Source organism: Dama dama, chromosome 28, assembly GCF_033118175.1.
Source record: "Dama dama isolate Ldn47 chromosome 28, ASM3311817v1, whole genome shotgun sequence".
NCBI lineage: Eukaryota > Metazoa > Chordata > Mammalia > Artiodactyla > Cervidae > Dama > Dama dama.
The window spans coordinates 48,589,172-48,613,501 of NC_083708.1; the positions used below are offsets into that span (position 1 = coordinate 48,589,172).

The following is a 24,330-nucleotide window of genomic DNA, read 5'->3' on the forward strand; positions in this document are numbered from 1 at the left end:
GGCGCTGGCCGAACCCGGAAGTGCCACTAGGAGTAATCGCGAACAGAGATGTGCCCTGCTTTAAAACTTAAAATATTAATGGGAAAGAAACTGAGGGTTGGGAAGAAACTGAGGTATGGGTTTTTTTTTTTTTTTTTTAATTTTAATTATTTTTTTAAGGAGAGGCAAAGTTTAAAAGTGAAAAGAAAATATAAAGAAGTCAATATTTAAAGGTATGAAGTAAGAAATTCCTCCGGTTTACTTCAAAACAGCATTCTTATGTATTGGATTAAAGCAAACTTTAATACATGGACACTTTGCTAAGAATCGCTCTTAACTTCCATAACTGATTCAACTGATGTCAGTATTAAGATAATCTCATCTTTTCCTCACTCATGATGATAGTTGACTGTATTTGATGATAACATGAATGTGTTGGATGGTTGGATGGCATCACCGACTTGATGGACATGGGTTTGCACAAGCCCTGGGAGTTGGTGATGGCCAGGGAAGCCTGGTGTGCTGCAGTCCCTGGGATGGCAAAGAGTAGGACACCACTGAGCGACTGAACTGAACTAAGTGTGTGAGTTTGCAACTGCTGATGTAACAGTTATCACAAATTTATTGACTAAACACAATTTTATTATGTATGGTTTTGTAGGTCAGAAGTCACTTGGTGAAAATAAAGCTGTCAGCAAGCCTGTGGTCCTTCTGAACGCTACAGGGGAGAATTTCTGTACTTAACTTTTACATCTACTGAAGGTTGCCTGAATTCCTTGGCTATTTTTCCCTTTCTCCATCTTCAAAGCCAGCAGTTTGTCATCTTCAGATCTCTCTCTGACTGATCTCTGCTTGTGTTGTCACATCCACTTCTCCTCTTCTAACCTTTTTGCTTCTCTTTCATAAGGAATTTTGTGATTACAGTGAGACCACTGGGATAATTTAATTATATGTGCAAAATCCTTTTGCCGTGTAAGCTAACATATTTATAGGTTCTTGGAATTAGGACACATTGTATGTGGTTGTGGGGAGAGCATATTAAGCCTGTTGGATAAAGTTTCTTATTACCTTGTTTTTAATTTACTCTCAACTTCGTTTATTACCTTATTTTTAATTTATTCTCAATTTTGTTTCCCAAGGATAATGAAAGCCATATTAACTGCAAATTGATTCACAGTGAAAATTTTAAAAATAAGTTTCCAACTGGCATTATTAAAGTATGAGTCCAATGAATAATTTCATGAAGGGTGTACTTTTAAATTATTCAGTTTTAACATTTTAATAATTAATAAAACCACTTCAGATTTCTATACCAATGACATCACTTACAATTATGTTTTTTCCAAGTCATTCAGAGTTTAACTGTAGTCTCTGTGTAATCTACCTTGTGGATTGACTTTGAACTAAGATGTCTTTAAATACTGTAGATTCAAGTACTCTGTAGCATCCCCATCATAAACCACAAGTGGAATGGACACAAATATGAAAACAATATACTTGACTTCAATGAGTCACATTTAATCTAATTTATACTTCTGCAAGAACATATATTACTAAACAATTCTTTTTCAAGTGTTCATGACTGCTTATTTGAGAAATATTTTTCTGTAGGCTTTTTTTTTCCTGAAGAGATGAATTTGTCCTTCTGTAACCAGCACAGTGCCAAACTTAGTTTACTTAAGAGTTGTAGAGCAAAAAGATTTTGTCAAACAGAAGTACCGATCATTGCTCCTTGAATAAATGTCCCAAGTTCTTCCTTCAGAGTTAGTGTGAGGGAAGGAAGTAAGGCTTAAAGTGGGATGCAAGGGAGGGAAATCATGTAACTTTTCTGGGAAAGGTCTACTAGTGCTGAGTTGATATGAATCATTCATTCTCAAACAACTCATTCTATTTTTTGCCACAATGCAGGTGAAAGACAACTGGAAACTAGGGGATTTTTAAGAGACTCAGCACTTTTTCCATTTCTTTCTAAATCCACATCAAGCCCCCACATTTTAGACAATTCAGTGAAGAATTAGGAAATCTATTGCCTTTCATGCAACATTTTTTCAAGAGTTTCTATCAAAACTTGTTTTGATGCAGCATTTTCACTGCTAATCATTTATTGAAAATACCTGCACAAGTCTTCAAAGAAAATGTACACCAACAGGGGGCTGATTGGGAAAAAATGATACATCCATTCACTGGAATTTTAAACAACCAGTAAAAAGAATGAGGTTAGTATGGTGATAAATCCAAAATATATAATCAAGTGAAAAAGAAAAATCAAGTTGTAGAATAGAAGGTAGACCGTAATCTAACCTGACCATGATCTCTTTTAACAAATGGTAATCATATAAAAATGTAGTACAAATGCATATCATGTGCAAAGACAATTCCTGAAACTATACACAAGAAACAGCAAATACAGGAGAGGAAATGTTACCTCTGAGGAAGAGAATGGGAATGTGGAAAGGCGGAAAAGATGAGGAACTTTATACCAAACTCTCATGTATTACTTGTATAATAAAGAATGTACTTTTTAGAACACATGATAAAAGCTTAATATACGTTTAGCCTATAACTTAGCAAAGTACTCCATACATTTCCAGACAGAACAATGATGGTAAAATTAAGATATTTAACATTATTTGAAATGTATACACAGCTGACCTTAAGCACATTTATATTTCTGTTTGCTGTTTTGTCATAATGTCTTGACAACAGCAATGAAAATATACTTACTAGGTATTATTTAAAAATAATTTCCTTTCTTTGGAGCATCCATCAAATAGTAAATTTTACTTTAACTGAAAAGATAAATAATTTGAATAACATCAGAAACAAAAACAGTGTTAGACAATTTCCCTTAACTCATGTAAATTTTGAAATGGAGATTGCAGTCTCTGGAGATTTGGGTACATCTGCTGGAAATCAAGATAACTTTGGAAATTTGTCATTTTCAAGAAAAATTTAAGTATTGAATCATGATTTGCATAATTCCTAAGTTTCTTTTTATGAGCGAGAACTTAAAATTCCATTTTCTGATTCATCCCCTCCTTTTTTTCCTGGTAAACTGGATTCCAGTATATGATATATTTTAAAAACCCCTTTGATTATAGTGCACTTTATTTTTAATTTTGGCTGTGCTGAGTCTTTGTTGCTGTGGGCTTTTCTCTAGTTGAAGCGAGCCAGGACTACTCTTTAGATGCGGTTAGTGGGTTTCTCATTGAGGTGTCGTCTCTTGCTGCCAAGCAGGGGCTCGAGGGCACATGGGCTTCTGGTTCAAGCTGCTCCCGGTTCAATAGCACAGGTTCAATAGTTGTGGCCAAGGTGCTTAGTTGCTCTGTGGCACGTGGGATCTTCTTCGATCAGGGATAGAAGCAGTATCTCCTTTACTGAGCAGGCAGATTCTTTACCACTGAGCCACCTCAGTCTCTCTTAGCATTTACCCATAACTAGAGTGGATGTTTGGTATATCATTCAAACAAAATAGTTTTCAACCAACTACTTTTACTAGACCTATGCAAAGTGCAAAACACTTCGAATAATCGAGCTTCAAAGAGGTTTAGGTATAGGTCAGGAAATTTTCAAATAAAGAAGAGAGAACGGCAGGTAAGGCAACAATAATGAAAAAAGGCAAGAAAACGTATGATATCAGATGCCACTTAACAGCACGGAAGAGTGTGACGGAGGGAAGTCGGAGGCAGTCCGGGCAGGGTGTCTGGGCAGCAACAAGCGGGACTTAAACCCGACTCCGAGAACACGGGAGGTGGGCAAACTCCAAGCCCTTTCGGGATCCAGTTAGGAATCTATTTACGTTACCCTAAGATTAGCTGGGCTCTACTTACTCCTGCATAAGCAGGGGAAGCAGGTGGACAGCGGCCAGCAGAGCGCGGTGTCCACTCCCAACTCCGGGTGAGCCGCCACGCGAGGGGCGGTCCCAACTCGTCCGGGCGTGGGGCGGGCACACGAGGCCCCGCCCCTGCCGGCGGAGGGGCGGCTGCGCAGGCGCAGGCGCAGTCTCATGGGGTTGTAGACGCGGCCGCTCGGCCTGGCAGGGTGAGTTGGGGGTTCGGTGCTGGGTCGCTTCAGTTTTTCCATCTTCGTTTACGTAACCCTCGCCCCTTGTGGCTTGGCGGGCTTGGGAGAGAACTCTCCCCCCGCGCCTTTCTCGGTCCTTGGGGGCCCCAGGCGGTCATCGAGGGCCACGTGAGAGTGGCGGAGCCGGCAGGGTGTCGGGGCGGCAGCGGGAGGAGCCGGGGAGGCGGGACGGGAGAGGGGCCGCCTCACCTTGACCTAGAGGCGCCGCGACCCAGCAACCTTCCGGCCGCCCTTCCGCGTTCAGCCTCGCGGCGCATTTTCTCTTCGGGAATTTGGGATGTTTTTGTTAGAGACCAGAGAAAGCGTGTCTTACCAAGGGCTTCTTGGCAGCGTCGTGTAGTATTAGGAACCCTGGAGATGGACTGCCTGGGTCCAGATCGCCATCCACCACTTATTGGCTCCTGGCTTCTGCAAGTCACCTGACTCCTGGTGTCTTTCTTTAAGTGTAAAATGGGGGAAATAATAGTAACCTACCTCATAAAGTGGTTGGTGGTTGGGAGAATGAAGTGGGTTAAAATCATTGAAGTGCTTAGAACCGAGTGTGATGCACGAAAAAGTAAGTTCTGGTCATCTTTTTGAGCCTGGTATCCTTTTGAACCTCTGAAAGGAGAATTTTTGTCCCTTCCTCCCTCCCCTTGCACCCTCGCAGAAAGTAATGGCCCAAGAGTAGGAAAATAACTTTTTTTTCTTTCTTGAGAATATGGGCTTCTACATGCATGGCCTTAAGAAAAAACATAAACAGTTTAGTTGCACATCCTACATTATGGACAGATATTAGGGTAATGCAGAAGTTGGAAGCTGGAAAGTTTTATTAGGAAACCACCTGAGAAAAATGGCCATAATTTATTTGTGCTGAAAAGACTTAACATAGCAGGCCTGAGACTGGTGTCCTTAAAAAGGTCTGCTTGCAAGGTTAGCCCTTGCTTGGCTTGCCTGGGAACAATAGGGTTTATTCTGTAGGACATGGTTTATCCGGAAGTTACTAGCCCCCATAAAAATCCTGCACCTGTGAGTGTGTAATAGGCTTCTGTGAGCAGAAACATTGTATAGACATTACTTATCGGGGGAAGGATGTAGGGTGTTTGACCGCTCCTGGGAGGGACAGAATGGTAAGGAAGCCTGCATTTGGATTGCTCTAGACTTCACCTGTGTCTTTTTCATTATGATAGGCTGTGTGTTCACACTACATTGCTGCAATAAACGTTAGCCATGAGTACAACTATATGCTAGGTCTTGTGAGTCCTTGCAGTAAATCTCCACATGTGAGAGTGATCTGAGAACTCCCCAGACACATTATTGATGATATGCAATATGTGAAGCTCTAATAATTGGAATTTTTTGGTAATAATTAGACTTTAATTTTGCCTCTTTCTACTCGAAGGGGAATTGAAAAAAAAAGCTATACAGATGAGTGACTGCTAAGTAGTAGGTTACTGTCCAGACTCTATGTTTAGACATACTGCATGTGTCAGAAAAATCACTGGAAATTGACTACATTGCCACATTTGAGTCAGTGTTTTTGAGAAAAGGCATAGGTCTTTTATAGAGTCTAAGTTAAGTATCTGATTCTTTTGGTTCTTCTTCCAGGCTTGGCTATGTATTAATGCTCGTCTTTATCGAGAGTTTACCTGTGTGTGCTCATGTTAGTTGCTCAGTCATGCCTGACTCTGTGATCCCAAGGACAGTAGTCTGCCAGACTTCTCTGTCTGTGGGATTCTCCAGGCAAAAATGCTGGAGTGGGTTGCCATTTCCTTCCCCAGGAGATCTTCCCCACCCAGGGATTGAACCTGGGTCTCTTAAGTTGCAGGTAGATTCTTTACCATCTGAGCCACCATGGATGTTTCAAGTTTACCTATGCGGGGGGTGTAAAAATATGACCAGTTTCTTATGGACCGTATTTCTTGGATTCCCTTAGTTATGCCCATCTCTTTTTCAGGACATCAAGTTACAATAGTTCTAACAATAGTTACAATGGTAAGTGTGTAAGTTTAAGGGTGGAAATACCTGATTTGCAATCTCTTTTGTGTCCTTTCTCTCAGTAAAGTAGAAGACCAGATGATATTTGAAAGAGTAGGGAGAGGAAGAGTTGGAGATTGGGAGAGTGAAAACAATTTCAGATTGCTGTGTAATAAGTTGACCAGAAGTTGTAGTAGATAATGGGATGTCTTGATCTGTGTGCAGTTGTGGTTGTTAATTTAGTGGACCCAGTCGCCTTTCTTGCAAGACTTTTTCTCTAGCCTCTTTGGATACTGTCATGGAGAACGTGGTTAATTGGCTCATCTAGGATTGAGATTGTTAGGGGGGGGTGACATAGTAGTCATTAGGCTGTGTTCACAAATCTGTTCTTGCTGGCTGCATGATAAGGTTGTACTCTTTGTACACCTCCCCTTACCCTCACCCCTCCCTTTCCCCGATCATGTCTGTTTGAAATTAAATGTGGCCATATGACTTGCTTTGGCCCGTAAAACATAAGCAGACTCGCACCATTTGCAAGTAAAGCTTGAAGAACCAGCACTAGATTTTCTGCTTTTCTTTCTCCCTTCCCTGCTACAGTGATCATGGAGGGGCTTGTTGAGATGCAGCCTCTTAATCTGGGCACTAGAAGAGAATAGGAGTGGCTGGTCAGCAAGCTGGCAGAATGTGAAGTTGTCATCAGAGAATGGAATACTTGAATTAGTGATTTTGTGAGGTCAAAATGTAGCCATAAGTGAATGAAGTAGTCTGGAGGGTGAAGGCAGGAAGAAATGAAGTGGTCAGAAACTGGAAGGCCTTCTGCATCTCTGTAACCTTGAAGGTGTTAATTTATTACAGTGTTGTTCATTAGTGATGACCCTTGGGCCTAAGAAATGGCTTTTAAAATGGTAAACTCAAAAGCTTCCTTATGTGGAACTTGGTACAACTAACTCAGGATTCAGAATTTATTATTGAATTGAGTGATTGTTCCACCTTGATCAATAAAAGCATATAAATAACCACAAAAATTACAGTCTAGCTTAGCCAGGTAGCAGCATGATATTAGGTAGGATTTAGGATATGGGTGTGCTGAGTTGCTCAGTCGTATCCAACTCTTTGTGACCCCCATGGACTCTCCAGACTCGCTCTGTCCTTGGGGTTCTCCAGGCAAGAATACTGGAGTGGGTTGCTGTGCCCTCCTGCGGGGGATCTTCCCAATCCAGGGATTGAACCCAGGTCTCTAGCATTGCAGGTGGATTCTTTACTGTCTGAGCCACCAGGGAAACCCATGAATACTGGAGTGTGTAGCCTCTCCCTTCTCCAGAGGAACTTCCAGACCCAGGAATTGAACTGGGGTCTCTTGCATTGCAGACAGATTCTTTTCCAGCTGAGCTACCAGAGATATAGTGGTTTTTAAAAAATGCATTAACTTCTATCTAAAACCTTTAGAATTAACTTTGAATTTTTATGAAACATAAGAGACTTCTTAAAAATATATTTAGAGGTAAATAACAGCATGAACAAAAAAATAAATTCTGCGTGAGACATTATACAACTTTGCTGTTTAAAGTGTAGTCTGTGGACCCCAGCAGTGGCTTACTGTTGGGAGCTTTTTAGACCGGCAGACTCTCAGGTCCTGTGCTAGACTTGAATCAAAATCCACACTTTGAGAGGCTCTCCAGTGTGACTCATATGCACTGTCCTGATCTCTTAAAAAAGCCAGGGTCTTAGGGAGGTGAAACACTATTCTCCATTTCTTGTGGGAAGAACAGCTGTCGATTAGAAGATACTGACATAACCAATTGAATCCTTATTCAAAAAAGCAGACGTTTTAGGTTAGCTGAAGAAATTAGAATATGATAAGATAGGATATTAGGGAATTACTCTTAATTTTCTTAGAAATGATAATGATGTGACTGTATAAGAGAATCTCCTTAAGGAATATATGTTGTCTGCAACTTCTAAATAGTTCAGCAAAAACAGATGTACTCACATACATGTGTAGGTATGTCTGTATGCACATTGATAGTTAGATAAAACATGTGGCAAAGTGTTCGAGATGTGGATGCTATAGATAGTCTATGGTGTTCATTATACTATTGTTTCAACTTACGTGAAAGTTTTAAAATTTTCATAATTAAAAAATGGGGGAAAAAAACACACAAAAAAGGGAAGAGCTTAAAAAGTTGGAAATGTATTTCTCTCTCTGTAGTCCACTGGGTCGAACGTACAGTGCAGGAAGAGTGGCCGTACTTTCTGTGTGTGGCACTTGGCATCCATCCCTGGCTTGTTGTGGCTTTTCCAGCTCCCACTGTTTCCCAGCTGGTGAAACAAGAGAAGGGGTGAGGTGAGCACAGGAGTCAGAAGCGGCATAAAGTTTATTTTTTTAAAATTCACCTGGACATCATACATGTAGGGAACTGTTGGTTAAAGTCAGATGTAATGTGGCATTTGTATGCTGGTGTAATAAAGATTTCTTTACTTTCAGCTCATGGTCCCCTCTTTCTCCTCTGTTAATTTACGAGGCTCATTAAACTTGAAGTCACTTCCATTTTAATATGCATTAAGTAAAATACATACAGTTTTAAATTTTGAGGATTAATGTGTATTTCCCCCCAACTCCCAATCTTTTCAGTAAATAACAGATGCGGGTGAAAGAGCCATCCAAAGCTTCCCCTGAGAAAGCAAAGAGAAGTAAAAGGCCTCCCATACCTCACGATGAAGACTCGTCAGATGACGTTGCTGGTAAATTATGATGTCTCGCATCCTGAACAGTGTTGGAGAGGACAAATCATACGTGCTTTTAATGAATAAATCCTTTCCTCTTTATTTTAACCATTTTCTGCATTACTTCAAAATCAGCTTGTCTATTTCCAAAATACCCTGTTGGCATTTTTGCTGAGATTTTGTTTATTTTATAAAGTAGCTTAGAACTGGCATCTTCTCTTCTTGTGTGTTTCTCATGACTGTTAGAACCAAGCCCTCAAGCCGGTGAGGTTGGCTTATGACCTTGGGGGGCTTCCTGGTTTGTCTTTCTCTTGGGCCTCATGCCTTGGGTTTTAGCCTCTGAGGATTTTCCTTGCTGGCTTTACCACTTCAGTTCTCCATTTAAAAAAGAAGTTTTTAATCTGTTACTTCCATTTTGAGTGTTTTTAACTTGGACAGTATTTCAGGACAGATTGCTGTATTGAGGGAAGTCTGAATTATGTCTTTAAATATTTCTTCTGTTAATATGGTGTTCTTCAGGGGTTTGATTATTCTTATAACTCTCTTTTGCCTGTCTACCATAGTTACCATTTTTTCTTAAAGCCTCTAAAACTCCTGTTTTCCTTTTCTTTTTGTCTGCTGTTTTCATTTTTATTTTTTTTTAGTGTGTTCAGCAGTGTCTCTTTCGTCTTGTTTTTGGTTTTACCTTCGTTTTATTTATTTTTCCTGAACTCTGCTGGTCACTTCCCTTTGTGTTGCCTCTTGAGCCTCAAGCGTTCACTTCTTTTTTTGTGTTTTCCTCTCATGGCAGTGGTTGCTCTGCCATTTTTGCTCTTCCTGCCTTCCTTTTTCTTACTATCTTAGCACAGAATTTGGGGCTTTGATTTTCTTTGATTACCCATTCTTTCATGTAGAGTCGCTTTTCTTGGGCCAGTTCGTTTTAGAATGTTTGTGTAAGAAGGAGGGCCAGAGCGCTGTTGAGACCTAACTGTTGAGTTGGAGCCCAGTTAGCCTTTACTTCTTTCCAACTACCTGGATTATTCAGTCCTGGGCTTTTTCAGAATCCAAGTTCTCTCTTCTTTCCAACTGCCGTAGGAATAAGGCTGTTCTCTGCTGTTATGGCTTGCTTTTTTATTTTCACTTAATGAATGAGAAATCCCCTTCTTTCATTTCTTCTGAAAATAAAATTGGATAAGGGGGCGCTCCTGCCGCTGATGTTGCAGCACAGAGATGTAGGTTTTGTTCTGTATGCGCAAAGCACGCGTGGTTCTCTGAATCCACTGCTGGGGGGTTCTCTCCACTTCCTTCTGTGTGCACTCCTGTTTGATCTCCACTGCTTTGAGGTGGGAGTCTTCCCGTTTAATTTGTGACTTTGGGCTTCAGCTGTCTCCTGGTTGCTCTGAGAATGAGCTTTGTATTTTTGTTTTCTGTTCTTTTTGTCCTTGGGTAGTTTTGGGGAGGAGAAAAGGGAAGTGTTGATTTTATGTCCCCATTCGCATGCTGGAAGCCCTCCTTGTAAAATTGTTATTAATATTTTTAAAATGTGAAGATTTTGATTATTGCTTTTGATTTGTGAATGTGAAACAACTATTTGTTTTTAATACATTTTTATATTTTTATTCAGGAATCTCTAGAGGACCTGTTTGTCAAATGAAAATTTGACAATTATATGATTAAACAAATTGCAGGAAACTGAGGAAATTTACTTATTAACGTAGAAGGATATTTTTCACATTTCCCCTTCTCACAGAAGATAGTAAATACTGTTTAAAAGACTTATAGGAAAACCTCAGACTTTTAAATTTGTTTATACTTATAAAAAGTATATGCAGTTGAGATATTTAAAAGCTAGTAAGTTTAATTTAGGGACCTGGAACCTTTTTATCTTGCATTCACTAATCTCTGAATTCATTAACAATTTCAGTTTCGTAAGTCTGAATTGTAGAGTCAGAGACTGGTTAAGTTGTACCTTGGCCACATCTTATGCTAGAGATGATACAAAAGGTGTGTGGAATGATTTTTTACCTTAGAAGTTTAAAATATAAAAACTCAAAAACAAAGTGACGACTTTTGGTAAACCATTTCTAGGTCTTATGTGGTCATTTTTATCAGTCTTTCTCTAAACAGACCTTTTTTCAATTGCATGCATCCTTGCTGTTCAACCAAAGGACTTCAGAATAACTTCTTTTATGCCTATTCTTATCATTTGCTCTTGGTGTAAAATCAGAAGTTTTAATCTTTTATCAGATTTACATTTTATTTTTGTTGAAATTATTTATTTTAATTTGTCACATTTTTTGTCTTCAGGATGAAATGGAAGTAATATTTAGTCTCATTAACCAGTAGATAAAAAGGAATGCTTTATGCTCAGAAAGGAAAGTAGAAAACGTTAAAATGTACATACTCCTGTTCCCTCTTCAAGGTATTCAGTCTCTGCCTTTGTTGTTTGATTTTGGCAGATAGCTGTAGGTTTGGTATTTGGGACATTTGAGGTGGAGAAATTGAAGTGTTCAGGTTTAGGAGAAATGGAAGTATACTGAGCCCTTGGGAGACGAATATGGTTATCTGAAGAATTAAGAACACATTTGCTCATTTTGGCCTTTTGTCTCCACACAGTGCACATAGTTGGAATCTGTTATAAAGGATAGTTAAGGGCCATGCAAAATATCTTTGTTATTCATTAAGAATTATGCAGATAATTCTTGTTCCTGTGAATTATGCCATTGTTTGTTCCTCTCTTTTCTTTCTCTCAGCACTGGTGAAAATAGTATCACAGCAGAGCTAGCCCATGGGAAAAGTTTTTACTTGTGTATTTTAGTGGAAAGAAAATATGTTCAAAGTGCTCGAGGCATAGTAGCTGCTCAATTTATTTATTAAACTTTAATTTTTGAACTAATTTTAGATTCACAGGAAGGTATGAAACATATGCATGGAGGCCCCTATTTACCCTTCATCTAGTCTCTTCTGATTTAATATCTTGTATTTCTATCGCACAACATCAAAACCGGGAAACTGAAATGGGTACAGTCCTTGGATCTAGTTCAGGTTTCACCAGTTGTACATGCATATGTGTGTGTGTGTGTGTGTGTGTAGCTTAATAACATGTATAACTTTCTGTAACCAACACTGTCAAGATACTTGACTACACTCTGGCCACTCTGAGTGCTGCTTACTTAAAGACATGCCACTGCTCTCCTTCGAAAGCCCCTGGCAACCACTAATCTGTTCTCCAACTCTATAATTATGTTATTTCACAGATGTTTTATAAATAGAATCATACAGCATATATTCTCTTAAGTTATTTTGTCTTTTGAACCTTTGTGCTTTTTCGTTAATCGTATTTTAATATTGTTGACTTTTGCTTGCTGATGTTCAGATTTTGTTTTGCCTCTTTCAGTAGGTCTCACTTGCCAGCACATAAGTCATGCTGTCAGTGTGCATCATGTGAAAAAAGCAGTAGCTGAGAACCTGAGGTCAGTTTGCTTGGAATGTTTAAAGGAAAGAAGATCCTGTGATGGACCTCCAGGACTTCCTCCTGACATCTGGTTGTGCCTCAAGTGTGGTTTTCAGGTGAGAAAAGTCTTCTTTTCTGTGAGAGTTTGTTTTAAATATTTTCCTTAAATGCTTGCTCTGAATTGGACTGTTGGTAGCGCTTAGAATTTAAGATAAATTTATTTTGTGTTTAGATAGAACTCTCCAAGGCCAAGCTTAGAAATGTTTAAAGGTAAAGTAAAATGTACGTCGTGTTCAGAAAGTTATTGTGCATGGTTTATAAGTATTTGGAAAGGGAATCCAACCTACTTGCAGTAGTTCTCATGTGTGGACCCTCCTTTACCTATTTGTATTTACTTAGGAAATGGATCCAAGCCTTTTTAAAAAATCTTTTGGGATTCATTTTCTTCTCTACGAGAAGTGATTTTTCTTTTTTTGCAGAGTAACTTCTCTTAAGAGCTTAGAAGCAACTGATATCATTAACAAGGGAATTTTTAAATAAAATTAAAAGCATATATTTTTCGATAAGAGTTATCTTTATTATCTCATATAGAAAGCCAGAAGTAGAGTCACTCCTGAGGTAGTTACTTCAGTGGAAAGAACATTAAAAACTGAGATGTCTTCCATTTTTCTGCTGTGCTGTCCAATCCATGGTTTCAGGATGGTCGAAGATGTTTCACGCATTATGTATCATATAGCAATCCCCAGAGGTCAGACGGAGGGCAAAAAGTACATCCCTTCCCACACGTAAAACTTTTCCAGGAACATACCTTAGACTGCCCCTCATGGCACGTTGACAGAAATTGAATCTCGTTTCTTTACTTACCTGGTGACGGGGGCTGCTGTGGTTGGTCTGAGTCTCAGTGGTCCTCAGTGGTGCTGGGTGTGGTCTGTAGGGTGTCAGAAGTGTGTGTACAGGGGAGGGGCGCTGCTGGTCTGTGAAGATGCCCGGTGTCCCACTGTGCATCAGAGAGATGGTCTGCAAGTTAACTTGGCTCATGCCTGTTTTTACTGTGTGACAAGAAGTAAATTAGCCTCTCTGCAAGAAGTTGAGTTTAATGAGAATCTAAATTGCTTTCTGAAACTTTTTTTAAAAGTTTAAAACAAAACTTTCCCCACCCCCAAATTTCAGCCATTTTTTAAAAAATCTCTTAATTCCTGTGGGGTTCACTAGTTTTTTATCAGTTAACATTCTCATTTACAAAGACCAATTTACTTTAACTATAGTTACAGCTAACATATCAAGCGTGTGCTGCGTGCTGCTGCATGCTCAGTCCTCTCCAACTGTTCGTGACCCCACGGACTGTAGCCTGCCACACTCCTTTGTTTGTGGGAGTTCCCAGGCGAGAATACTGGAGTGGGTTGCCATTTAAGGATCATTTAGGTTTTGATTAATTTGAAATGAACTTGCATGGAAGTCATACAAATAGTGCTCTATTTATCTTCAGGGATGTGGTAAAAACTCAGAAGGCCAGCATTCATTGAAGCATTTCAAGAGTTGGAGAGCAGAGCTTCACTGTATTATAATTAATCTGAGCACATGGATCATATGGTAAGTTAGATTTCGTTAGTACTTGTGTCCACTATAGAAAATATCTGAGTTTTATAAGGTAAGATACCTAAAGCTATTATATCAGCTTGTGCATTTAAGCCTGAACACAGTCTGTAAAATAAGAAAATTAACATTATCCATGAATATAAAATTTAAGTAAGAAAGAAATTTAGTCATACCTCTAGTTTTCTTTAACATTTTCTCTGTACATTAAAAAAAAATTCTTGCTAGTTGATTTTGCTAAATTAGAATTCCAGAGGAGGAAAGTGTAAATTCTTCAATAGTCAGCTGGTTTGGTGTTCTCTGCAGGGGAAAGCCTAAGCATATACAGTTTGTAAAAACTTAATCTCTCAATTTTAGTCCTCTTGTCATTTGGGTTGATAATTCTTCATTGTGAGGGGGCCTGTCTCATGAGGGGACAGAGTTAGCCCTGGCCTCTAACCACTGGGTGCCAAGAGTAGCTTCGCCAGTTGTGATAACCGAAACTGTCTCACAGCTTTGCCAGATGTCCCTGGGAGTGTGGGCGGGTCAGAATTGCTCCTATTCGAGAGTCGCTTGACATACCCACATCAGCTTCTCCCTTTCCCCTTTCTTTTCATGTCCAGTTTGTTCCTGCCTATACCTGAAAGTGTATAAATCTGTTCATTTCTCTCTCGATCCACTGCATCTACCCTGATCTTCCTCTATTCCTGATGCCATCCAGTCTGACATTAGACAGAATGATGTTTTTAAAACGTAAATTGGATCATGGCAACCCTTGCTTAAAAACCTCTCATGGCACTCCATTACGCTTAGGATAGGTGACCCAGACTCTTAATTTGAACACTAAGGCTCTGTATGAACTGTCCCCGGTTACACTTGTAGATGTATCTCATTTCTCTTGCCCCACCATATGTATTTCCCTTACCCCTTAATTTAAAGACAAAAGTGGATAAGTACTAACTTTATTACTTGATGTGCAAAACTACTGAACATGTTTTCACAATATTTGCTTAAATTTATTTTTTTTTAGGTGTTATGAGTGTGATGAAAAATTATCAACACATTGTAATAAGAAGGTTTTGGCTCAGATAGTTGATTTTCTCCAGAAACATGTTTCTAAAACACAAACAAGTAAGTTGGCAGCAGTTGCTAAAGAATTTTGTATTAAAGTATAATGTTTTATAATTCTTACAAAAAAATAATACATTTATAAAGAGTACTTTGAATTTTAGTGTGACCTCTCAGTATGAGTGCTATGAATTCTTAGGCAGCAATTTTGTGATGTTATCTTGTGTTGTACTTACATAACTAATAATGAGAGGATGGAGAGGATAGTTACTGGATTGTGGGCTTGGAGTCAGATGGTGCTGAATTTGAATTTCAGTTTCACCTAAATCATTTGTCTGTGTGACTTCAACTTCTTATTTGTATGATAATTCTGTCACGTGAGATTGTTGTAATGCTTAGACATATTCTCTAAAGATTAGGAAGTAATGTGTATAAAAATACTTGCATAAACCTCGACACATATTTATGAAGTGATGTCTGTTATTTGTTATCATTATAATGCCATCCTGACATTCACTACCTGGAGTTAGGCTATCCTGGCAGATTAAGGGCTCAGTTCCCAAAAGATTGCCCTCACATCAGACACCATTCTCAGGTGTTCTCAGGCCCCCTGCATTTCTGACCAACCAGCCATCAGGGTGTCCACTACCCTCTTAGTTCAGTAATTGATTGGAATGACCCAGAACTTAGGAAAGTGCTATGCTTATAATTAGAGTTTCAATGTAGCAGCAACAACAACAAAAAAAGAAACAAATCAGGACCCGCCAAAAGAAAAGACATAAGCTGAGATGTGGGAGGGTACCAGACATGAAGTTTGTGTATCTTCTTCCTGTGGGGTCAGGATGCATCGCCTTCCCAGCTCAGTGACGTGTCAGTACTCCCAGGGTGTTGTTAACCAGGGAAGCTCACTGGAGCTTTGGTATCTGGAGTTTTTAGTAGGGCTTCATTGTATAGGCGTGGTTGATTGAATCACTGGCCACATGATTTAAGTGAGCCTCCAGTATCCCAACCCTCTAATCACTTGTTTGGTCTTTCTGGCATGGCTGGCCCCCGTCCTGAGTCATCTCATTAGTGTACACCCTCTAGAGTCCCACATGAATAAAAAAGATACTTTGCTAACATAAACTGTCAAGAGTGGTGTGAGGGGCCCACCATAAGTAAAATAGATTCTTCAGTCACTCTGGAAATCCAAGGATTTAGAGAGGTCTTCTCAGGAACTTGGGACAAAGAGCAGCCGAATTCTTTATTATGGAAGTGATGTATTATATATTGTACTTTCTTATCTAACATATAAGCAATATGTAACACATGTTAATATATGTTAAGAATATATAGAGAAACTAGCAGTTTCTTCAATCAAAAATGTTGAGTGCCTACCACTTAATACTTTATTTGGTATGATGTGGTAAAAACAGTTTTAACTTGTCTTCATGGAGTTTAGGGCATACAGAGAGATACAAACATGACTCACATGTAACTTCCGATAAGTGCAACAAAGGAAAGGAACAGATTGCAGTGACAGGTGGTCTCATGGTCATAGTGATCAAGAAAGGTTTACATGGCCGGAGTCTGGTTTGCTGGGAGAGAGCAGAATGTGATGACGTTAAGATACGGTTGTCAGGTCATGAAGGATAACGTAGGGAATTCCATGGTAAAGAATTTTTATTTTATTGGAAAAGTCGTGGAAACTATTAAAGCATTTTAAGCAGAAATGTAGTAGTCATTCCGTCTTTTTAAAAATAAAGATCACTCTGCCAGATGGAGAATAGACTGTTGAGGGAGAAGAGTGGAGGTGGGGAGATGCGTAAGGAGGTTATTGGGGTGGGGCAGGTAGGAGATGAGGAGGGGTTCTGGTGGAGAGTGGTGGGCTAGGTGTAATGAGTGAGGGAGAGTAGGACGCCTCAAGTACAGATCTCAGGATTTTGGATAACAAGGCGAATGGGGGATAAATGGCCATGATAATTTTGAAATGCCTTTGGAGCAGGAATTGAACTGCTTAGTAGGTGGCATCAGAAACTGAAAAATTATATAAAGTATAGTTTTCAGCTGTGTTTTCTGTAGCCCAGTAGAGAATGATTTTTTTTGTTTTTTTTGAGGATGATTTTTGTTAGCTGTTGCTCTGAGACAGTAATGGTGAAAACGCTGGAGGAGGAGCTAGAGGAGGTAAACTCAGGTGCTTGGGCAGCAGAAGAGATGATTAATTTTATCACCCACTCATTGGAAAGTATGGTGGTTGTAGGTATTTAATACTTAGAGAGCAGATGTTGGTCTTGATGGCTGTCTCCTGAAAGCTGCACATTACTTTTGTTGGCCATAAGAAGAAATGTATGGACAGGATGGCATGGGTGCCAAAAATACAGTTGTAGAAATTATTTCCTCTGGATTTTTTACATTAGAGCTTCCTTGAGGTTAAGAGTAAAGACAATCTGATTCCATTGAATTTTACAGATTTCTTGTGTGTTTATTATCACAAAGGATATTGTAAGGTAGGGAGTGTGGAATGGTATGGGAGAAAAATCATGGGGGGGTTGGCATTCAACTCTGACTCTTTTCAATCACTAGCTCTGTGACCTGCAGCAGATTATTGTTTATTTGAGTCTCATGTTCTTTTATTTCTTTTCTTTTTTTAAAATATTAAATGTATTTATTTATTTGGCTGCACCAGGTCTTAGTTGCGACATGTGGGATCTTTAGTTGCAGCACGTGAAGTGTAGTTCCCTGACCAAGGATCAAACCCAGGCCCCCTGCATTGGGAGTGTGGAGTGTTAACCAGTGGACCACCAGAGAAGTCTTGTCTGAGCCTCATTTTCCTGAGCACTTTATCCATCTTTCCCGTGAGAGAAGAGGTTGTTAAGACCTTTCTTAAGGTTTAAGGTGTGAAATTAAAAAAATAATGATGTAATTTGAATAGAATTTATATTTTGAGTGATGTTCACATAGAGTCCTTCAGAAATTCAAAGAGGAATACAGTGTCCACTTGAACTCAGTAGGAATCATGCATGAGTGGATGAGCTGGCTTCCAAGTTGGTCCTTAAAGGATAAACTCTGGACAGGTAGAGAGAAGACATCATTTCAGGTGGTGAGAAGGAAGTGCTAACGTAAGCTTTGACTGTGTTTATGGAACCAGGGTAGCACTTGGAATAGGGGAAACAGATTCTTGAAGGAGGTTGAGAGTGTGTAGAACCTTTAAAGTCAGGGAGAGACATAGTTCTGAATTCAGGGTTTCCAGAAGTTCTAGGCCAAAATGTTATTATCTCTGTGTTCCAAGTTTCAGTAGCTCTTGGGCAAGTTTGATTTAAAATAAGATCCCTTGGCATTCTAGAAGTAAGTTTTTTAGGATAGTAATATTATTATAAAATACTTTACAGATCAAATATGGAAGTTGCTATTGAGGTTTGTAAGAATGCTGGATATGATTATATAGCTATTTTAAATGATAATCATGCTGCTACTGCTGCTAAATCATGTCAGTCGTGTCCAACTCTGTGCGACCCCATAGACGGCAGCCCACCAGGCTCCCCCATCCCTGGGATTCTCCAGACAAGAACACTGGAGTGGGTTGCCATTTTCTTCTCCAATGCATGAAAGTGAAAAGTGAGAGTGAAGTCCCTCAATCGTGTCTGACTCCTAGCAACCCCATGGACTGCAGCCCACCAGGATTCTCTGTCCATGAGATTCTCCAGGCAGGAGTACTGGAGTGGGTCACCATTGCCCTCTCCAATGATAATCATGAAGATTGTGGAAATGTAAAAATGTCTGTATATGGGAACTCAAAAAAACTATGAAACCGTATATATTGTGTTCAAGTGAAGGGATAAGAGTGACTTAAAAGGAGCCTTTTTATATTTTAAGTGAAAGTAACTACTGAGAGGAAAGCTTGTACCTGTACATTAAACATATTTTTAAGTTACATGATGCCTGGGCTCGTTTTACATCTGAAACGTCTAGTTCAGCCTCTCTGCTCAGTGAATCTCAACTTTTGTTCCCAGTAGCTCTTTAGACTCTTGTCAATGTTTCTCATATTAGAAATTAAAACTAAAAAAATTAGAACTTTTTTAATTTTACTGAAAAATAGCAGTAATTCCATGACATGTTAACACAAATATCATATTTTTAGGACAGAGAACTGTTTCCAGAAAAACACAGATCTAATCAGTGGCATTATTTTACATTTTTACAACTCTCTTGAATGTCTGGCTTAATAGAAACAGCTGGATTCTCATAGCTACTTATGCATCCAATCTGTTCTGATATCACATGGCATGTAGCTGCTGGAAAACTACTTTGTATAATTGAAAATGAATGAAAGTTAAAAAACCAAATAACATCTTGGGCTTATTACGAAAATACCTCTGAGCTTAAGGACACTCCAGAGATGGAGGTTGTCTTCAGATCCACTTTGAGAACTGCTGAACTAGCACATTTCCATCCTTGTAGTTTCTGCCTTCCATCTTTCTTGCCTGAATGCTCAGCTCGGATCCTACTTCAGTGACACTTTCCCAATCCTATTTTTTATCTCTTCTGTATAGCCTACATTATAATCTTAACACTCGGTTTTGTGGTGTTCAGCTTTTGTGTGTATCTGTGTTTGATTTATACAGCTGTACATGTCTTGAGGAATGTACCCTGGCTTACATTCTTTCTGATTCTGATAGAACTAGGCAGTAACTAGGCTGTTGAATTGAACTGAATTCTTGCATTTTCACCAAAACACCCCTGAATATTATCAAATTATTTGTTCATTCAGTCTTTTAATATAGCTGAGTTTCTACCTTGTGCCAGAAACTGTGGTGGATGTTGGAGATACAGTGGTGCATGAGACAGATCTCTTTCTCAGTTCCTGCAATTATTGATCTTTTAGTCAGTGAGGGATATTGACAAGTTATAATTATAATTGCTGCTTAAATAGTGCTGTGATGGAGCAAGTACAATGGACTATGAGAACACTTTGGAGTGGTATCTAACCTAGAGAGATGATCCAGGAAATTTTTATTTAAAGTAAGAGATTTCTAAGCTGGGAGCTGAAGAACAACTAAATATTAGCTAAGCAGAAAGGGAAGGGGAGATAGCTTACTGATGAAGGATATGCTCAGAGGATTGTATAGCTGCAAGATTGAGTTTTGTTATGATGGCTGTGGTGAGAGGTGAGAATCTGGAGGTAAGTGGAAATACTATTAAAGGGCCTTGTAAGTTTAGAGTTTATCTTACAGGCAGTAATGAGCCACTTACAGGTTCTAAGCAGAGAAGTGAATGATCAGTTACGTATTTTAAAAAGACCACTTACTGTGCAATGGAGATAGATAGGAATGCTCTTGTATGTATACCTGTCCACTCATATGGCAGTGTCATTTTATTATGTGACTCAATCCAGACTTCTACGGACAATGATTAACCAGGAGGTAGAGGAATTTGGAGAACAACCAGGTGAAGTCATTGTTATTTGATTCCAAGGTAGAGGGATAGTGGGATAGCAAGTTTTTCCTTTTTACTCTTTAAAGATTAAACTTCTTTTCAGCTGTAGAAATGGGCAAATTATATTAATACTACATGACTGGTTTAGGTAATTGCATTAAGCAGTTGAGGGAACCCCAGTGCTGGTTCCCAGAAGAATGCTTACAGCTGTGTAGATCTCACATCTGATGCTAGGATTTGCTTTAAAAAAAAAAAAAAACAACAACTCTCCACAATCTCCACCTCAAACACATATCAGAAAACTAAAAAGAACAAATAAAATCTCCTTATAATGAAAAGGTCATATATAACACAAGATTGGAAAAAGAGCAAGAAAACTTTCTTGTGAGACCCACCCAGAAAACCAGAAATATGTATTGCTAAAAGTGGGCCAATCTTCTCAGAAGGGCTTACTGCTCATTTTGATAGTCTTGTAAATGTCACAGAAGTATTCTACAAACACAGGAATTCCTGTTGAAATTGTATCATTGCATATATGTGAACTAGGCAGATGATAGAGAATCCCACATTCTTTTCTAAACCAGTAAATTTGAGTAATACTGATGGGATGCCATTTTCAAAGAACTTAAAAGAGAGCATAAAATGGGCTGCTGTAAACTTTAATAAAGCTATAAATTCATACACCAAAGACATCCAGCAATTGATTATATCCAACTTTTGCTTTAAAGCAGTGGTCTTTTCTATCACCACTAGCATTTTATCAGTGTCTTAAGTTGTTACACTTAGTAACCTTATCATCCATTGTTAGACAGATAGCAGATCATAATGGATGTGTGGATTCTGAACCCAGATTGCCTAGGTTTGAATCTACTCTGTACAGTTAGCTGTATGCCTTCGTTTGATCATGATCTTTACAATGAGGAAAGTTATCAGAGGAGATGATGCTTTCAGATTCTTTCTTTAAATAAGCAAACTGCAAAATAAGCTTGCTTTCCTCATGCCTATGGGACACTCAGGATGCACTAGTGTTCCAGCTCTGGTTTAACCAAGACAGTTCACAAATATATATGCCTTTGCAAAAAGAGCGACATTTGATATTACTTGGCAACAAATCCACTGTTGGTTGTTTTCAATTTTCTATGATGAGCAAAACTGCATCTCTGTGTATTTGCTTCTGTATTTCTGTAGGTCACATTTTTTGGAATTTCTGCCCAGTTTATAAACACATCTTGAATTTTGAATTCTGTTGTTAAACTGCCCTCCGGAAAGACTATGCAAAGGATATAGTTGGCAGGAATACTCATTTTTCTGTGTTTAACTTTGTTTATAGTTTTTAGCGACTTCTTTGGTTTTGTTTTTGGGGGTTTGGAGGGAGCAGTAATGAAGTTTTTAGAGTCATTGTTACTAAGTCCACCAGTCTTTTCTGTAATGGTTTTTTAGCCTTTGAGGTCACGCTTTGAAAGTCTTTTGTATTAAGGTTATAAAGATATTCACTCAAAATTTTCTGGTACATTAAGGATTTTTTTTTTTATTAAGCATTTTTTTTAAAGTTTATACTTTAATATCTAGAGTTGGTTTAAAAGGTAGGGAGTCTTTGTGTTGGACTCATTTTTATGGAAAATGAGGTATTTAAAGATTTGAGGTACTTAAGATTACTCAAAAATTAGAGTAATTACTCAAAAATTACTCAAAATTTGAGGTACTTAAGATTACTTTTTAGATAGTCTTAGCCAAATTTTGAAAACGTTGTTTTTTCTCTTTATTTTGGCTCTGCTGGTGCTTCAGCCAGCAAATGATGAAGACTGTCTAGTTTATTTTTTTGTTATTGTTGTAGCAGCTTTGTCCTTTTAATTATACCATCCTTCAAAACATCCTGAAGTTCAGCCCTTAGTGCATTCATTCTGTGTTCATAAAGGAAGAGTTCTTAAAGTGAGTATGATCTAAAATCACTGCCAGATTGAGAAAGCTTTGTTGTCTCTAAAAACAAAATGATCGATAATTGTTCTACTTTGGAAATAATAAATTACATTTTACTAAAATGCATACCTGTTTGTAGGTCAGATAATTGAGAGACTGATTGAAACACCCTTGTTTTCAACTAGAACCTTAAACTCGCAGCTGACAGTTTCAGTAAGCAAATGTACACAAATATTTAGTTTCTAAAAGTTTTACCATGATGTAATCATGAATCTAAGGCTAAATTTCTCTATGCTATTCATGGTGTGTCAATTCCTTATACTCTAGTCATAAATCATAGGCAATTAATTATAAATAATTACAGATAGTGGCACATACCTTACCTGGTACACAGTGGACATTTAATAAAGCAATTTTATTTGAACTGTTAAATTTTACATTTATAGTTTACATATAATTATATAAACTGTTTCATATATAACTGTTTCCTTGTAACCATGTTGCTTAGTAAAATGTAAAACGTGCACTTGAAATAGGATACATATAAATAGTTCTTAGAAAATGTCAGTCCATTTTCTAGTCCTATTATTTGATCTATTTAATATTCAAGCCTAATAGCATAATTAATTTTGAACATGTTATCACGGAGGTACATGTAAAAGTCAACAAGACAGACTCTTGCCACTTGTGTGAAGTAGCTATTTAACCATGAAATAAACTGTTTTTATTGCCATTGCCCGTGGATATGTTCTTCCTGGCAGTGCTGTCCATATTTGGTGGCTCTGCTCGGAGAGCCAGGTGGTGCTGAAAAGCATCGCACAGTGAAGCGTGGCTGTATCTCGGTCTGACATTTGTCATCCCTCACTGCTGAAGGGAAGGGTAAAATCTGGTTTTCCATATGCTTATGCTTTTTTTTGCCTGCAGTTTTGACCAGATGGTCTTATGAACATTGTTTACTTTAAGATGCTATCCCAGATGTTTTGAAAATTGATGGGTAAATGTGGTATACAAATACATAAATCATTTGCACTTTATGGTTTAACAAATACTATTTGCCCTTATAAGATTAAAATGTAATTTAGTTCTGGAAGTATTTTCCCAAGTGAATAATAAATATAATTTATAGATACATAGTATATATTAACATAGAGTTAATGTCTATATAGTTTATTCCTCCCAGCCACTCTGTTTTCATAATAAGCTAAAACATGGCAACATTTATTAAGAATGTTAACTAAAGGGAATACTTGTGAGAAGTCATATTTGTTAGGAGTTGAGAACAGTCAAATCTGTACAAATCTTGCCTGCTATTTTTTTGTAATTCTTCTCATTGTGCATAAATCACTGAAGAGAAATTACCTGGCAAAATGACAATGGATTTATAATCAAAATATTATCATTTTTAATTCTGGGCAAATCACTTAACCAGTTGGCGAATGAGTTTTGTAAAATCACAGCAACAGCCTTGCCCCAAAAGACGGGACACTGCTTGGATTTAATTATTCTTTCATCCTAAACCTCTCTAAAATCACTGTGAAACCATCCAGTGGCAACACCGACAATGAGAGCCTGAAATCTGCCAATCCTGGACTTCAGTCAGAATATCAGATGTGATTAAAAGGTGGCCTACTCCCGTTTGCAAGCCAGGATCTGCACGGGGCTTACTCTTGTTTGCGCAGTGCTCCTTAAGCACTGGCTGGCTTTTTTCATTTGTCTTTACATTTCCTTGCAAGTTTGAATACTGTCTGGCCTTTCCCCGCTTTTCCTTTTCTCTGCGCCTGGCCTCTGTACTTCAATGACCCTCTCCATTGATTGTACCAAGCTTTGTCCCCAGGCTCTAGTATGGGGTATAATTCTTATCATTTATTTTAATATCTGAAGGACAGGAGGAGATATCTATTTTAATAGATCTTTTAGTTCTTTTCTGTGTTAATTCAGAATTCTAGGGTTGGGATTTAAAAACAACTCTTCGTTATCTGGATAACAAATATCCAGTAACAACCAATAGTGTTTAACATAGGAATAAAGGGGGAAAAACAGGTAATAGAGTTTATGATAAAATGTTGCGCCACAGGGTAAAAGTTGAGTTGAAGGAAAAATCTTTTCTTTGTAGTAGATTTGTTTAGTGAAAGAAACATCTGAGAAACCACAGATCTGTTTTTCTCACTAAGATGTTTCCACGTTAG

General features: G+C 38.4%; 1 protein-coding gene across 5 annotated transcripts in view; it reads left to right on the forward strand.

Moving 5' to 3' along the window:
- The first annotated feature begins 3,958 nt into the window (after positions 1 to 3,958).
- Positions 3,959 to 24,330, forward strand: part of USP45 (ubiquitin specific peptidase 45) — a 53,238-nt gene continuing 32,866 nt past the window's right edge. For 2 of the 5 annotated variants that reach the window (XM_061131558.1, XM_061131562.1), the window contains exons 1-5: positions 3,959 to 4,020; positions 8,651 to 8,760; positions 12,119 to 12,291; positions 13,662 to 13,765; positions 14,778 to 14,878. In XM_061131558.1, coding sequence (XP_060987541.1) covers positions 8,661 to 8,760; positions 12,119 to 12,291; positions 13,662 to 13,765; positions 14,778 to 14,878 — 478 coding nt within the window. In that variant the 5' untranslated portion in view covers positions 3,959 to 4,020; positions 8,651 to 8,660. Of the gene's footprint in view, positions 4,021 to 4,323; positions 4,619 to 5,998; positions 6,037 to 8,650; positions 8,761 to 12,118; positions 12,292 to 13,661; positions 13,766 to 14,777; positions 14,879 to 24,330 lie in introns of those variants that run through there. The other 3 variants (XM_061131559.1, XM_061131561.1, XM_061131560.1) reach the window with 3 other exon arrangements.